Source organism: Vipera ursinii (genome assembly GCF_947247035.1).
Source record: "Vipera ursinii genome assembly, chromosome: 1".
In the NCBI taxonomy this organism is placed as follows: domain Eukaryota; kingdom Metazoa; phylum Chordata; class Lepidosauria; order Squamata; family Viperidae; genus Vipera; species Vipera ursinii.
Window position 1 is genome coordinate 331,605,848 of NC_139512.1, and position 15,961 is coordinate 331,621,808.

Consider the following 15,961-nt stretch of genomic DNA (forward strand, 5'->3'; position numbering starts at 1 on the left):
GTGGATAAAGTAAAGAACAAATCCAAAGGTAAATTCTGTGGGAAATTTGTCTTCCTCTTTCTTCCTTCCTCATTTCCTTATGTGTCACGTTAATCCTATTATCCTGATCCAAAGGTCTCGGAAATGAGCTGAACCCCATGCCACAAAGCTGCATACTGCTTCCCCTTTAAGAAACAGCCTTAACACATGAAGCTGCTTTTCACCATATCATCTAAGATTGGATTGCAGATCTTATTCTGGCTCAGACATCTTAATTTTCAAAGTTCCACATGATGATTCACAGTACTCTTCCACGCTGCAGAAGGCTGTAATCTTTTTTTTTTTGTTAAGACAAAAGGACATAAATCTCTAATAAATGCATTAATGGGTAAATATAAAAATATCTTATAACAATGGCCTGATTCTCATATACATACAGTATGCACATCTCCTTCATTTACGGTACTTGCAGTGAAAAAGGATGCCTGCAACTTATTCCACCTCCACTGGCTCATTTGGTTTAGCTTTCTCTTCTAGCTACCTACAGATTACTGAACTGGGAAAAGAGCACATCATTCAGAAATAAGCATCAAAATGTTCAAATACCTCTCAGAAAATGATCGTTTTAAAACTGCCAGAATTGACCTACTGTGTTGAGAATGGCACCTACTTGAGTATTTGCCATCTACATTTTTCTAGAGCTTCAACAGAGAGAGTCTAATAGGCAAAAATTCAAGTTTGGACTCATTGCACTGCAGGCAGGTAAGCTTTATAAATGAATAAAGAGAGCAGGGTAACTTAGGAGGAATCTTATCACACACTGTTATATTCCTGCTATTTGCTGGGAACTCAAAAGTCTAGAAATCATTTTACTAGTGGGTGCATCTTATACATTAGTTGGCAATATTAATATGGTTTTAATGGGCATACTACAGTATAGTGCAGTGAATCAAATTTCAAAGATCGCCTCTTATTCTGCATGCTTGATTTAATACCTTAAGATAGGAAATAATCTCTGATGAGGTACAATGCTAATGCTACCTCAGCAGTTTAAAGACTATGGTAAGGTTTACCCTGGCCTAAACCCCAAATCTACAAGTAGAATTGCTATAATTGCTGAAGGCAGAATTGTTCATACTGTGGATCAGGGGATTACAATAAAAAAAACTGATCAGATTTGCACAGTCTAAACAGGAGCACTGCCATAATTCACTCTGGATTTTGTTCCTTATTTTGCTGTCCAAACTCACACTGGATAGTATTGTACTTCAAACTGTGAGAACTTCTGTGGAATATAAGTTAAAATACGTATATAAACCGTATTTATTTCTTGCCTGACTATAATTAAATTATTAGTTTATTTAAGGGATGGGGTCCAATAAATTCATCTATCATTTGACAGACTTTAATACTACAAAGTTTGAGAACTTCTGATTTCAATGGACTACAATTAGCAACTGATTCACAAGACAAGTATTTGATGCCAGCTAACTTAAAGAAATACTACCAGTACTAACACTTCAAAGATACATGCTAACCCATTAACTTATATTTTGAACCAGAGGACTTTGGTCAGTCAACCAACAGACTCTTGGAATAATAAAGGTCTTTCAGGGGTCACTTGTACATACCATTTTAAAGATATGATCACATTGAATGAGATGCTCCTATAACCCAAAATGCATGCTATTAATTCATCCCTGCCAAAATAGTTATTTTCATCAGACTTAGTTCATGATGAACTTAGAACACTAAGTTCTGTTTTATCAAATTTATCATGAAGACAGCATAGTAAGCTGCCATAGGGGTGAAAAATTGTGGGATAGCTCCCCCATGTTTATATACTGCAGGTGGGTATAGTAAAGATGGAATATTATTTTTTGTCTAGTTGGAAAATGATGTGTTGCACTTTAATAGAGGAGACAACTTTTGCATATATAGTATGACATATATCAAGTTCCTTTTGGAAGGACTAGCAGTGGGAGATAATAGATGTCTAATACAGTGCATATGCTGCCTTCAACATATATGTGTTTAATTGATGGAGTCATGTTACTGACAAGATAATGAATTGCAAAGAAATTGTTATTAATACATAAGTTAAACATTTTGTTTCTATTTCTTTACAACTGCTGATAAAAAATGGCCTGGCTATGTTCAAATTATATACACAAGAGAACAGGCTTAGGTGAGGGGGAAAGTGTTACAATTCAATCTATTTATGAATATGAATATGTCCATAATTGCCCAATGTATTTTAACAATAATATAGAACTGTGCTATGAGGAGCTTACAATTTATATTTCTTATTCTTGGGGAATTAATGACAGAAAGAAAATGGATTGAAAAAAGTAGATGCAAAAGTAACATTAGATAAATATGAGAAAATATAGTTGCATATCCTTAAGTAATTTATGAAAAAAATGCTTAAGATTACTTCAGATAGACATACAAAATCTGCAAGAATCCAGATAACCACTAAAATAGTAGCCACGAGACACAGTTCCTGGCTGAGGGAGGTGACCCCCCAGCCCCTCTAGGCCACACGGGACAATGTGGTCAAACCAGGTTAGGTCAGTGCAGCAGTTCAGGGCCAATCCGTGCGAGGTGATGTGTCTTCCGCAATGTACACCGATGGTGCAGAGCTTGCAGTCACCGAGGCAGGCAGGCCGAGGCAGCGGCAGGCGTTGCAGGCCAGGCACTCCAGGGCAGCTATGTAGGTGCACGTAGGCAGTGGCGGCGCAGGTCCAGCACCGGGTAGGCCACCAGCTGGTCCAGCCCACGGAAGGTCAGCCACCCACCGCGCCCCATGCATGCCATCTCCCCGCCCAGCACCCACACCCACCCCACCACCCGCCCCATGCAGCCCCGTGTAGAGCAGGCCCCGTGGCTCCCACAGCACCATGGCGTTGCCACTCCCATCTCCTCCAGGTGTCTTCAGGACTACCGTTAAAAAAAGGTAGAGAGGGAAATTGTGTCTGCCAGGCCTCGACTCCCCATTGGGCCAAGGGTCTCGCAGAGGGCAGGGTGGACTTGACAAATGCGAGTTATACGAGGAAGGGGTTTCTTTGCCACTGCGTTTTCTTCTTCTGACTTGTGGTCAGCCTGGCTGACACAAGATGAGCACGAGGCAGGCACGCACATGTTTTCCGTGCTTTGGTGCCAGGCTTTCCATGCTGCAGTGCGGCATGGAGAGCCTGGCTGACACGGGTGAGCACGAGGCAGGCGTGCACATGGACTCCGCTTTTTCGGCAGGGCACAATTAAGTGCTGCTCCCCACCTCCCGCTCCTGGTCCTCTCTTACTTACAACTAGGAGATGGTATAGTTGGGTAGCAGGGAGGGGTGCAAAGTTCCTGCCAACTTGCCTTCGTTGCAGACAACTTGCATGTGCAACGTTTGCTGGCTGGGTCTTTTGGCGCGCTCAGCAACAATTCCTATTAGCTTTTGAAAGCCAATAGAGGGAGTAGCATACCTTGTGCAAACGTTGGAAAAACCCATCAAAAAAAGGTGCCGGAACTCCGTTCTGAGCGTTCTATGAGAAAAAAAGCCCTGCTTTTCTCTATAATACAATAAAACTATCATGAGAGAGAAGATTTCTGCTTACGGTAGTATACAGATTTTTTTTCTATTCATAGATACCCATCCCATGGAACTGAATTTATAGTTTAATGCGTGCCCTGTATTTTTACATTTTAGTTTATATGTACAATGCTCCTCCAAAATATTATCTTTTCATAAGGACTACAGGGAGCTTCTTTTTTGGAGGGGGGAGGATTGAGGCTGGCTTCTTTGTCCAAGAGTGTCAGCTGAAATTCAACATACCTCCAGTCCTTAAACATGTCTTACCATTTAAAATTTCCAGGAGAGATTTGAAAAATCAGAATGACTTTAATCATACAACAATAGACATCAGTACAAGGGAACTAAACTGGGCAAATATTGAATCTGGCTTGTTTTATTTGTTTACAGTATTTTTATGCTGCTCCTCTCTTCAATGAATGCTGAAAATAAGTACACACTGTTTGAGAATTTCACCTTTTATTTTAAGAAACTTACATTTCTGGACTGCAAAACTACAAAGATGGATGGACGATACTAAAGAATTCTTAGAGAAAGAGTACGGTTGAGAAGTTGTAATGGTCCAGCTGGAATATCAAATAGCTTTCAATGTGGCCCGAGGCACCATATAACAGCACCATTCAGGTACATTTATATATTCACATAGGTTGCAGTAGGTTGTAGAATTCTTCTCTTCAGGCCATAGAAAGACATTCTGGTGTTTGTAATTGTCTCTCATATGAATAATCCTCCAACAGGGACCTCATCACGTCTGTATTGTAAGACAACAGCTTGGCAGTATAACATATACTTTGCATACAAAAGACTCTCTGGCACTCAAAAGAGATCTCGGTTATCAGGTATGGAAATGACCTTCATGTGATATTCTGGAGGGCTCTGCTAGTCAGAGCACTAGCATTTTGCTGAACAGGACAATATCTCATACTGATACAGCCAGCTTCATCTATATTCTTGAAAATTTCTCCAAACAAATTAATCTCAGGTAATCCATAGATTATATTACTTAATGTGTAGATGTTCAACTGCTTTGGAAGACTTTTTGGAAAATTCTACTAGCAGAAATATGTTTTTTAGACAATTTTATGAATAACTCATGCCTGTTCAGTAATAACTTCACCAACTGCCAACCCATGTCTGAGCACGGTGCAAAGTACTGGTGCTTTTTAATGGGCTTTATAGGTGTCTTCAATCACAGCATTTGAAGGATTGTCATTTCCCACATTTCCTTACCTGTATTATGGTCATTCTTAGAAGCACTGCTCCAGGCATCCTCCCATACTGAAGTGTAATAAGTGGCTTCCAAGGAACAACCTTCTCAGTACTAATAGTCTCCTAAGCTCTAGAATGCCTTCCCCAGAGCATACCTATTTTCTTATCTTTCCTGATCCAAATAAAAATAACTTGTCATATTTCTAGCATTTTAGTTCTTAAATGCTGAGCTTTTCAGCCAATGTTTGTGTGCTGTTTATGTTTTAATTGTTATATGCTGGATTTTTTTTAATAACAGTTTTTATTTTACGAAAATTAAATTGTAACTTTAGAGGGCTGGCAGCTGCCTTGAGACAGCTAGTCCTACCCATATCGTATGCCATATCTACGTTTCCCTAAGAAAAATAAAAGTTTTGCGCTTTTTATTATGAAGCCCATCTGTAGAATGTAACACCCTGGGAAATATTCATGCCTTTTTGCATCAGCCAAAGTCTACTTTATGCCCCAATGTCAGCAATAATTTGTTTGCTCTTTTAAAGTCTTACCATACTATTGTTCAATTAATTTGTTTTAACTGATCATTTAATACTTTATAAAAAAATAAGTAGTACCTAGAAAAAGAGCCACAGTGGTAGAAAACGAAACTTTACAGTTCTAGAAAAGGAAATCTTACAAGAAATATTCTGCTATCACTGCACAAAGACTGATCTTTATTGTAAGGATATCTATAGCCCGTATTTCAAAGACTAGGGCTTCACAAGGTAGCTGACAATTTTGTTAATTTAACAGTAAAAAAAACTATTTAAGGCAGGCAACTATTTAAATCACATCTTCAAAATGTGGGGGATTAAATTTCTGATATCCTTACGCAAAAGTTCTGGGTTAAGAGAAGCCAATGATTAGCAACCAGGTGGAGTTGAATTCCACCAACGTGGGGAATATGCTGCTAACTGTCTTGAGCTTGAAAAGTGTGGTGTAAATGGACACCTACATCTACAAGACACACGTTGTTGTTCCCCCCCCTGTTCCACAAGGACACTTTCAAAAGGGATAGAGAGAGGTGGTGAGGGGGATAGGAATAACAAGTTTCACCTCCTGGAAGACCCTTCAGTTCAGATGCCAAGCCTGTAGGCACATCAGCTAGCCTCATCTTGTAGCACAGCATCCTGCCCCTTCCGCTCACCACAGTTTAATATTAGTAGGTGAACAGCGAATACGGATTCCATGGCTAAATGAGAGGGAATGAAGCTCCTTGACTATAAGCCGCCCCTAGATAAAACTGTTCACTCTCAGCCTTTATGGGAAGGAGAAAAGCCTCTGTTGGTTCCACCATCATAGGAAGGAAACAGCAGTCAGAACACCGAGCCAAACCCTCCGCAGTGATACGAGCCTGTGAGCCAGCACTTTCTCTCCCTCTTTTTTCACAAGTGCTGCTTTTTTAAGCAAGTTTAATTTTATGCCACATCTTTCATGCACAGTAAAACATCCTCTGTAACCTTTCTTACAGATTTCTTTTCAAAGAGTGGGACATTTTAATATATATATATATATATGCCGTTCCTTCCTTCCTCCAATTTGTGCAGGATGCACCCCTTTTTAAATAGCCTCTTTTGCAATGCAGTTATAAAAAAAAATGTCCAGAAAACACATGATCCAATGCTGCATCCACAAAAAGCATAGCCTTATATTCTGTGCTAATTAATCTGAAGTGATGATATCATCTTCTAGTTCAATAGGCACTATCATAAAACATGGATTAAAATCCCCCACAAGCAAGCATCAAAGGTAGTGGTGGCGGTAGTCCACCTCTCTGCTAGAAAGTGCAAAACAAACAAGGTAAAGGGTGTTAAAAGAGTAACTAATCTACAGCAGCATGATTTTTATAGCTTGCCAAAGGTCATGTTGTACGGCCACAATCCTAGAGATACTTACTACGGAATAAGTGCCATTCTCTGTAGTGGACCATATAGCAAAATAAAGCACACACAGGGTCAACATATTCATTTGTATTTGTTCAATCCAATTATACATATTAGGAGACTATTAATATATTTCCACATAATATATTAATCCACATAGAGTGACTTCAAGAAGACAGCTGTACAGATGCACAAGATATTCATATCTAATACATGCCTGATGAATGCACGGTTGCAGTTTTTTTTGAAAACTGCATGTTATGCATGTTCCATAACCTTCCTAAACAGCTGCTTTTAATCCTTTCTTACTCTAATTTTTAATATCTATAATGAGGGAAAAGGATGTTTGGTGCTCTACAGAAAAGAGCACACCACACTAGATAGCCTTGCACTTATGACTTGCATTTCAGAAGGTCCATTTATATCTTTTGTTTCTCTAGTTAATTACCTTGCAAGACAACCTGATAAACTGGAAATAAAAGAGGTGCTGCATTAGCTGGACCTTTCATCAGATCCAGCAGCATTCTTTGTACATTTTTCAACAAAGAGTCACCATAGTCTAACTAGTGCATATTTATTCATACATAGGTTATAAATACATGGAATTTTGAAGAAACAAGAATGACAGGACCTTTGGCCCAAAGTGATTACATAGCAATAGAACACAAAAAAATGAGATAGAAAAGGGAAGGATAACAAAGTATTAAATACTGTATCTTGTCCCATCATTTTACAAAGGGGTAAGGATCAGACAGGAGAGTATTAAAAAAAGGTCTTCCAAGAAAATGGCAAAGAAAGAAACGTGAAGTGACAATCCAAAATATAGGAGACAGGAAAGTAAACCTCTACTCCATCTTATAAAATGTAAAGCCAATTCATTGTCAGTAGTAAACATATGTTCAAAATCACGAAAAGCTTCAAAGACATGGAAGCATTCCCCGCTATTTCTTCTTAACTGTCTGATTTGTAGATTTTACTTTAGTCTAAAAACTATTGGCTGAACACCATGATTTGGCTTTGTGAAAAATGAAGCATACTTCACTATGACAAAATGTACAACTTTCAAAGAAACCAGGCTTTTATTCCAGGAGTGGCAGTGTAGAAAACAGAAGATGCAAAGAGATTTTTACTATGACAATTTGCAAATGTCAACTTTCGTCGTTGAAGGTTAGTTATTCATTTCAAATATATTCCATGTTTTCTCTAAAAGCATTAGCAAAACTTTTCAGGTCAGGTCAGAAGACCCATGTTTTAAATACTACTCCACGCTCAAGAAAATAACTTCACACGTTAACATTATTTTTGCCCACAGAGGGATGAATGATCAATGAAGACAACATCATATGATGTTCCCTATGATTGAGTAGATGTAACCTGTTCGATATCTCAAATCACTAGTTAAAAGACCTCAGACAACAATCAATCAACACAATTCTTGATCTGCTAGTCAGCAAGCACTAAGGCATAAGGCTAACTTTGTATCAGCCAGTCTGTGTATTGATATAGCAAAATTATGTCAAATCAGCTTCATACATACACCATCAAAAATGCTAGCCCTCTAGTTTGTTATTGCTTCTGTGACAATTTAAAGAACAATCTTTGCTCATAACATTCTCTGGCTAAACTTGTAAGTTGTACTAAGTCATTTTTATTTTATTGTGATTTACTGAATAAGTCACAACCACTTGGATATATGCAGTGCTTTTTTTGTAAAAGAAAAAGGTGCCGGAACTCACATATGTCATACAACCCGCCTTGCCTACCCTACAAGGTTCCATCCAAAAAAGGTGCCGGAACTCCGTTCTGAGCGTTCTATGAGAAAAAAAGCTCTGGATATATGCACATTAAGTCAATATAATCACAATGTTGCTTAAGCTATTGTGTCAAGTCAGTTACTGTACATCCCTCTTAATCCTTGGTTTTCTTACATAGAGCTCTAATTCATTTTTGCAAAATTGCTCCTTTTATAAATTATGAAGAAAATAGGAAGGGAGGGAGGGAGGGAGGGAGGGGAGGAAAGAAAAAGAAAGAAAGAAAGAAAGAAAGAAAGAAAGAAAGAAAGAAAGAAAGAAAGAAAGAAGTTCTGATATTCTTGCATTCTTCTATACTTTTCAATCTCCTCAGGCAGATAGAGGATTCACAAATATTTATTTAGACTATCAACAGAGAACCAGTAGCAAGACTCCACTCCCAATTTCATTTTAGGCATAAAGTCTAAAAAACAATGATATGATAAATTAGTACTCACATAGAGCTTCTGAATATTTATAGCATTCCACATGCATAAAGATTTATGAATAACCTTGAAAAAAGAGCAGTATCAATTTATCACTATATTCCATATGCGAAAAACTGAGACTGAAAAAAAGTAGTTTGCATGAAGCCACTTATGCTGTAATCCTGTATGAATTACTTGAATATAGCTGAATAGGACTGTGTTATTAATGATTTCACAGCTAAGATAGAATGGGGAACTAGAGGACTTCCCACTTCATAGCATAATTTTTTAAGCACCATGCTACATCAGCTTACATTAACTTGCACAATGAATTCACAGCATCTGTGGTTTGAAGTCAAACATCTGAAGTCCAAATGCGATACTTTAAGCATAGAACTCTTGAATAATGCTTTAAAGATGCTTCAAAATATAGGTTATAACTATTAATTTTCTAAGAATTGGTGTTGAAAAGAAAAATGGTTTCCAAGGGGCTCAAACAATTGCATAAACTTTTTTGGGGGGAGGAAACTTAAGCTATTAAAACTGTCTCAATACACAGAATGAGAAAGTAGATAACACGGCCTTTGATGATGCTCAAAACCGATTTGAATCAGCATACATTAACTTAGAAAAACCATGGGGGAACTCAAGTAACCTAAATATTAAACTCTCCAGTTTGAATCAATATTCCCACATCATATTCCACACCTGCAAAGAGCTGAATGCAGCAACAGCTGACAACATTTGACTTGTCATGCTTTTCTGTTTGCAAGATGATCACCCTTCCTCATCCTGCAATAGCTGGCACACCCCAGTGTCTCCAGCGACTACTCCCTCTACACTAGCCTCTCACTTCATGAAGACAAGAGGTCTCCTTTTCCAACCTGTGCATATTTTGCACACTAAAATTGTCAATATTTTCTCATTTAAAACCCTGTCAAGAAACCCATGAACAAATGCTTCTTTGGCTAAACAAGGTGCATAAAATTAGTATTTTACCCACATAATCTATACCTGAAATCTTCAACTAATTTCAGTGTCCTGGAGTCAACAATGCTATTAAAGTTTAATTAAAAGCAAGCATTTAATCTTAATGAAGCTATGACTAAAGATGCCTAAATAATCTGAACATCAATTGCCCCGTTCAATATTAGAAACAACTCTCCAGAAAAACTTAACAGTGAAGCCAAATGTCTCATTTAGCTCAGAATTATTTCACTTTTGTTAATATCTATTCCAATTAACCACCCAAACAAAAAGAAACTCCTCTCCAAGATAAATTTAAAAAACTGTCCTTCCCCTGTTAATACCTCAGGAAATAATGTCTCATATTATTTTACTATAGCCCAGTAAATCCCATCATCATCCCACATATCATACAATCCAGGATTTCTCGTCTGTATCACTTGCATGGAATGTGGAGACCTACAAATCTAGTGTATCCCTCTTTGACCTTTTTACATGCCTTGGAAAATCATCACCCTGACCTATGCAAAAACAAATTTGTTGGGAAAAATATTTTATCAGATTAGAGTAAAGGTTACCTGGGTGCTGTAACAGTAACCAAGATTTTCAGAAGCTTGGGAAAATCCAGAAGGAACAAAATAAAACAACATACGGACACTATCACTCCCTGCTTTCCTTCTGAATAAAAACTAATCCAGAAGAACCATTATCACTGTTGGTAAAGGTCTCCCCCCCCCAAAAAAAAAATCCCCTCTGGAGCACAGATCAAAACCACCATTACTCAAAAAAAGATTGCAAATGCCTTCATCCTATCTCTCTGCCAGCTCATAAAGAGTAGCTAAAGTGGGGTAACATTTAACTCATCTGTGTTAACGCTACTGATCAAACGGGGGGGGGGGGAAACTGGCTGCTGCACCCTCAAAACTTCTGATCGTCTAAATAAAAATAATTAAAAGAGCTTGTTTAACAGGCTCTCTCCTCCTTCAGCTGCGAAGAAAAAAGGAAGGGGAAAAAAACATTTTTTCCCCCCGTCCTCTCTCCACTCTAAAATTCTCAAGATCTCACAAAAGTCACTCGGGATGCGTTCCGAAAAGAAATACTGTACTCACCCCCTCTAGTCCCAAACGGACAAAAAGAAAAAGACCACTATCCCGATCAAAACAAAAGGAAAAGAGAGACACTCTTCTCCTCCTCTTCCTTTGCACGATCGCCCTTCGCTCCTGAACAGCCCCGATCGTGCCCTTCGCCGTCAAAAGGATACTCACGTTTTGGTTCTGGCTACTTTTTTCTCCACTTGACCATTTAGAAGCAGAAGTTGGGGGTGGCTCCCAAAATAGGAAAAGCAACGAGATTTCTTTTTGGGGGGATCCTGCAAAATAAAATGGAGAGGTGCTCCAGAGGGGGAATTGCTTCAGACTCTCAAGCTCTGCTTCCCCTGAACCCCCCAAAGAAAGAAAAAAACCCCTCCCACTTCTTCCTGCTCCCTTTTGGGCTCAATCAGACCAGACTGACTGCCTTTGTCTGTCTGACAAGCGCCATGTTGATATCAACATCCAAGCTCCCACCTGCTGCCGCTGTGAGATCCTGGGACTTGTAGTTCCTTCTTCCCAAGGGTAAGAAGATAAAGCGGGCCGTCCAGGACTACGACTCCCAGAGACCTGCGCTAAAACTGCCACACCAATGGCTAACAGTAAACGGCAGAGTGATGATCATGACGAGAAAAAACTACGATTCCCGTCGTGCTCTCTCGATCGGCGAACATATGGCTACTCGTGACATCATTTTTGGAGTGGGAGGAGTGAATAAGAGGACGGGCTCCAGTAATGGACTACATTATCCAGGATGCAATGCAACAGATTTAGACCAGGAAAGAGAAGCATGGTCCCTAGTATATAGAGCCGGGTAAAGCATGAAGCTGGTGAGTTGGGTGCGCTGTTGGTGGGTTTTGATACAGGAGATTTGAGGATGGACACGAGGGGCCATCTAATTTCTCTCTCTTGTACTGCAACTCTGAAAAGAATGTTTGCAATTTCTCATGATCCATTTTGGTGGGACAGTTGTAATTTGATGAGTCTCAATTGTTGTTTTTTTTCCTGCCAACTATAATGTATTGTTTTTAATATTGTTAGCTTGGTTAGTTTTATTTGCAACTCCTGACCCCACCCACCTATGTGAACTCTGGATATTTCTGGGAGAAAGAATAATATAGAAATACAAATAAATAGTAGATGCCTGATAGGCAAAAAATCTATCTTTGTTTACTCTTCCTCATGTTATGACATACTGAATTAAATGCTAAGATCTATTGAGGTTATGTAGCTTTCGACAGTGTCTGCCTCTTTCCATCTCCCCAGTAAGAGTTGCAGTCCACAGTTTAAAATAAACTGTCACACAATATAAAAGTGCATTATTGAATACCAGATACACTGGCTCTCACCTGTTGAATGTCCCATATCATTCTTTATTATTGAATTTATATAACATTTTTCCTATTGAAAACTCCAAGAACATAAAATTCTCCTGCAAGAGAGAACATTACATAAACATCTCAGTGATAGATGAGTTGGACTAAGAGAGAGTGATAGTCCAAAGTCAGCTAGTGAGATGAGTGGAGATTTGAAACTTGGTGGCCCTGGTTCAAATCTACACTTAGCTTCTATACTGTACTGGCATTGTTACCAGCAAGTTTGCAAAGACTCTGACTTTCTGGTTTTGATCTCACAAGCTTTTTATTAATGGCATAACAGAATTATTTTGAAATCAAGTATACTTTCTTACTTTAAACAAAACCTGATGCTACTAGGTTCGTTGTGGGCATCTCCTTTGTTGCCTGCATTGTACAAATAAGGGAAAGGCCTAACATACAAATGAGACTACTAATCCCTGGAAGCCTTATGGGAAAACTATCATGGCATAACCTTCCCTTCATTTTTCATTTGATATTAAAAAGTGTCAAACAGTTATCATTTTAGTAATAGTAAAATGATGTTCAAAACTAGACAAAGCACACCCTTACAGTATAAAACAGCCTTTTATAATTTGTACCACAAATATTTTGGATTAGAATTCTTAATATCCCCAGCCAATATGTGTTGTCTCAAGGATGCAATAGTGTACACATCTGATGATATCAGTGTGAGGAAAATCTGTTATATAAGGTTCCTGGGGTAAGAGAAGAAAATGCTAGCCGGTTTGTTGACTCTCATGCTGTATTTGTTTTGCTTTATTTTATCATTTATTTTATTTTTATTTAATAGAAATTTTGAAGCTAACATTTCAGGTTTACTTATTTGGAAAATTTAGCACTTTTAAACATTTTTTAACAAAATGTTTCCTGATTGCATCATTTTTATTCCATTTTAGTGAATTAAAACTTCTAGGGAACACATAACATTCATTGCATTTTAAAGAGACAAGCACATTACACTATCGCTCAAGAATAGGCTGTTCACTTATAGCAGACATATCAAACACAAGGCCCGGGGGCCGGATGCGGCCCACGAAATGGCTTCATGTGGCCCGCGAAGCCATCCTGGAAACAGTGAGGGAACGGCCCCCACTGCCTTGACCCTGGCCCAGATACCCTCCTTCTGCCAGAGACCCTCAGATCTGTCCCACTCCTGCCCAGGCCCCCATAGGCACCCTTGATGCGAACAATGTAGAGCTGGCCATGCCCACCCAGTAGGCCATACGCACTCTAGCCACGCCTACCCAGTAGGTCACGCCCACCCAGGCCATACCCACCCGGCCCCCTGAGGGCAACCGCAATGCTGATGTGGCCCTCAATGAAATTGAGTTTGACACCCCTGACTTATAGTATTTATTCTAATTCTTTTGTTGAAAAGCTTCTTGGGAAGCTTGTAGACACCAACAAAAGGATATAGGAAGGAGGAATGGAAAAAATGAAGGAGGCACCGATTCATGAAATGTATACTGTTTGCTTATTCTGATTTATTTCTCACTGCTTTAAATAGGACTTGCTTCCAATCCGAATATGCCCAGGATTGCAGCCTAAATGTTGCATCTCATTTAGTGGCTGCAGTTTAAGTTTACTAGGGTAAATATATTATGCTGTTCCATATGTTACTTATTTGAAATGTAATATATGACTGCTCCCATTTTGTGGTTCTTAGTGGCTTATGAATATCTAAAATCCAATTTAAAATTCAATATAGTGATTAAAACCATTGAAATATTGCCAGCATAATAACATCTAAACTAAAAGACCTTGGTAGAAAGATGTTAGAAGCCGACCTCCTAAGTGCAGCAATCTAAACTGCACAATGAATTGTTCTATAGTATACATTTTTCTACAGAAAAAGCAGAGTTAGCTACAGTATAGATGTTAATTGTATCTGTAACCTATACCAATAATACTGTAAACCTGCAGGTAATTGGCCTTAAGCCATATGAGTCTAGACACACCATATTTCACACCTTCAATTGTGTCCAGAAACCAAATGTTAACTAGTGTATCTGTTTAATATAGCAATGATAAATAGTATTATTGTTTTTATTGTTCAAAAATTCCATAAGCCGTAACAGGTTAGAAAAGGGTAAAAGGTTTTGTTTTGTTGTTTGGTACAAATCAAGCTGATTTAACCTATAAAGTGGCTTAGTTCCTAACGTACATTTCCACTTTAAATTCATTCAGCTTTATAATGGGGCTTTTTCCTTACAAGCACACACACAGACACACACACCACATACACACATTTGCTGCCATTGAATATGTTGCTGATGTGGGAATCCCTGAGAGTCTTCTGAAAGTCTGAAAGAACTTAGACTTGATCATTCTCTCTACTCATCTTCTTCTCAGAAAATGGATAATGCTTTTCCCTTAATGTCATTGTACCATGTCTACATCCATCAATAGCTCTAAATGGCTCTGTGCCCTTTCCTCTTTCTTGTCCATATACGAGAGTGCACAGATATTGGAAACGTTCAATGAAAGATCAGGATTCTTGATCTTGTTTCCTGATCTATTTCTCCAGCTGAAAGTTTGAGAAATAGGGGTTGCTCAAGTTTGGGAGTGATATATCTCAAATTTCACTGCTTCTGCTAATAGCAGCTGGTGAATCTGCTTCTATATATCCTGGATCTTTTTGAATGATCATTGTCTAATTGAATATCTAATCCCAGAAAAAAGGACTGATGAGTTCCATTCTTACTCAGAAACTAGATGGTAAACTGTTCATTGCAAACCATCACACCAGCATAACTAATCAGAGTCCAGTGTTTTGCTGCCACAAATACAATTGTACTCAGAATGCATTCTGCATTTCAGTGGCCTCTGTTGCTGTTCCGTGAGGTACAGCATAACTTGATCCATATTAATTTAGGAAATGTTAATTATACTCTGGTAGGCATAAATAGCCATAAACCAAAGTCCAGTAGATACTGAAAAATACAGCACAATAGTAAAAATTATTTTTATGTATCCAAAGAAATCAGTTAAGAATTGTCATCACCTAGAAATCTTTAAATATCATTAAAATATTAAAATAGTATTTAAACATGGTAAGGATTCTTAGATAGTATCAAGTCTACTTCCTGTATTCTGAGTGTACTATTATCTTTTCCTAATGCTAGTACTTAATATGATTTTTGTTTTAGTACTGCTTGTCTGGGCATCCGACTTTACCATGCAACATACTCAAGTTCAAATCTACCACCATCATGTTGGACTGTGGGCTCGATATGACCTCAGCTCTCAACTTTCTCCCACTGCCTTTGGCCCAGAGGTGTGTCTTTTGTGTGTCTGTGTTTTTCCCATTCCAGTTTTACTCTGTACTTCATAAACCTTTGGGGGAAGAAGGGATTCATTAAAAACAACAGTGAAACATTGTTGGGGAAGACAAGGGGTTAGGGTTATAGGAAAGGAGTTTGAAATGAACATACAGCAGCATCTGATAGTATAAAGAGTTTGTCCACTTAAAAATTCCCTTTATCAAAATAACATCCTTTGGCTCAGTAGATGGAAAGCATTTTATGGATTTATCGATTTGGTTTCCAGATAATTTATTCTAAGCGTCGCTAAAATATTGCAGCAGCAGCTCAGCACAAGTGAGGTCAGAGAATTGTCCTCTC

General features: G+C 38.4%; 2 protein-coding genes across 9 annotated transcripts in view; one reads left to right on the forward strand and one right to left on the reverse strand.

Moving 5' to 3' along the window:
- The window catches only part of HMBOX1 (homeobox containing 1), a 123,832-nt gene extending 112,224 nt beyond the window's left edge, over positions 1–11,608 (reverse strand). For 7 of the 8 annotated variants that reach the window (XM_083348453.1, XM_083348450.1, XM_083348452.1 and 4 more), the window contains exon 1: positions 11,137–11,423. The gene's annotated coding sequence lies outside the window, so the exon portion shown is untranslated. The other variant, XM_083348447.1, reaches the window with a different exon arrangement.
- A 157-nt stretch (positions 11,609–11,765) lies between these two features.
- Positions 11,766–15,961, forward strand: part of INTS9 (integrator complex subunit 9) — a 77,190-nt gene continuing 72,994 nt past the window's right edge. The window contains exons 1-2 of the mRNA XM_083348430.1: positions 11,766–11,789; positions 15,488–15,615. Of these exons, the coding sequence (XP_083204556.1) occupies positions 11,781–11,789; positions 15,488–15,615 (137 nt within the window). The 5' untranslated portion in view covers positions 11,766–11,780. The remainder of the gene's footprint in view (positions 11,790–15,487; positions 15,616–15,961) is intronic.